Raw genomic sequence first — 1713 nt, 5'->3', positions numbered from 1 at the left:
GTAGGGAAAATAAAAGCACATACATGTACTAAAATAGATCTAAAATGTCTAAAAGCAAGCTAAAGTAGTGCAGGGAAAGCAAAAAAAAGCAAAGCAGACCTACTATGTACTGTAAAAGTTTCCCAAGATCATTCTGGACTGGAAAACTGGAAATTGAAAACAGCAACTGTCACTTCCATCTGCTACAGAATTTTTGCTGCTGAGCTACTCAAGGCAGATTTGTTCCAAGAGCATCTCTGAAGACAGGCACAGAAATTGGTGTTTCCACAGTGCTGTATTTTGGTACAACATGTCTCTTCCACAGCACACACCTCCAAATACAGCAACATTTCAGATTGTGCAGGGACACTCCAAGTTTCAGGCTGTACATAAGTACAAGGTATTTTACCTCCAAACCTAACACAAGAGCCAATATTCAGTGGAGATTCATCATGTTATGCCTCAACTTCCAAGCTTTAGGAAAAAATGTGTGAAAAGCTATAGTTAAATTTGGAAGGGAAGTTCCTTCTAGAAGGGAAGCTTATCAAGGGAAACTTGATTTTAACTTATCCCTTTGAAGTGAATAAGGGAAGATCTGGAAAATGACATCCTTTCTTTTCCCCCCACAACATTATATGTGCAAATCAGGCAGGAAATTAATTTATAATCTCTGCTAGAAGAGTTTACTTCCAGCTAACCTTTCCATCATTGTCAAAGGAATCAAAGAAAATTCCAACGCCGTTCCATTTGTCAGCTGCCCCAAAAACAGGACCTTCCAGGCCTTGCTCTTCTGTGAACCAGATTGCCTATAAGAGAGCATGAGGAGCAGTAAGTCAAGATTCACTTTTAAAGCATGTCTTTCTGCTTCAGTTAGAGCAAATAGCCAGTACCAGTCCATCGGCTCCAATGCGGCCTCGCCCCGTGACGCGGAAGGTCACCTCGACCTCCCAGTGCTCAAACGTTGACTTGCTTTTTGTCCACACTGACCCTTTCTGGCTTTTCAAGGATGTTGTGATACGAATCTGATCTGCGCTCGGTATGGCATCTAGAAAGGAAAGGAACCCACACTTCATACAGTGTTTGTACAACAGAGAAAGTACTGCAAGTGCTAAACTAGGCAATGAACACACGTTCTGAGCTCAGACTCAGCTTTCTGCTGTGTCCTACACGGCTCTTCTCAAATCACAGCCTTCTGCGTTGCCTTTTAAAAGGAGATGCTCCGACATGCTGTTTAACAGTTTAAAAGCACCACAGGCATACCCTTAGAGATTCATCCACTTGTACATTTATGTTTTTGATTGTTTGGTTTTATACAGCTTTTTAGCAGGGAAGTAAAGCTCATCTATAGGAAAGTTTCCATTATGCCACTTGTAACATAATGTCAAGTAAGAGTGCAAAATGTACATTTATGAATTTAGCAATATCAACCGAATCAAAGTCTGTCAAAAAACAGGAACGCAGCAGAACTTACTGCAGAGAAACCACAGAAGGTGCAACCTTATGTACTGCAAACGCCATCGCCCGTTACAAGGGAGGGACACCTCGGTAAGTCTAGTTGCCTTTCTGAGCACAATCGAATCCTTCACCCATACGGCAGAGGATGTGTAAATAGAGGCTGTATAAACGCCGTTCGATACAGTCACGCTTGCCAAGGCAGGACTGGCAGACGAGCTTTTACCGAGGCGATTCAGCGGGCTCTGTGCCCGCAGCGGCTGGGCCAGCAGTGACACATCA

At 43.0% G+C, this 1713-nt stretch overlaps 1 protein-coding gene across 1 annotated transcript in view; it reads right to left on the bottom strand.

Annotated features, from left to right (window-relative positions):
• Positions 1 to 1024, bottom strand: part of LMAN1 (lectin, mannose-binding, 1) — a gene marked incomplete at its 5' end in the record, with an annotated part of 12780 nt that extends 11756 nt beyond the window's left edge. Inside the window, 2 exons of the mRNA XM_009082106.1 lie at positions 678 to 785; positions 870 to 1024. Coding sequence (XP_009080354.1) covers positions 678 to 785; positions 870 to 1024 — 263 coding nt within the window. The remainder of the gene's footprint in view (positions 1 to 677; positions 786 to 869) is intronic.
• Positions 1025 to 1713: the final 689 nt, after the last annotated feature.

Source organism: Acanthisitta chloris, unplaced genomic scaffold (assembly GCF_000695815.1).
Source record: "Acanthisitta chloris isolate BGI_N310 unplaced genomic scaffold, ASM69581v1 scaffold19489, whole genome shotgun sequence".
In the NCBI taxonomy this organism is placed as follows: Eukaryota; Metazoa; Chordata; class Aves; order Passeriformes; family Acanthisittidae; genus Acanthisitta; species Acanthisitta chloris.
Note: the sequence above shows the minus strand (reverse complement) of the source record. Positions and strands in the feature narration are given on the sequence as shown.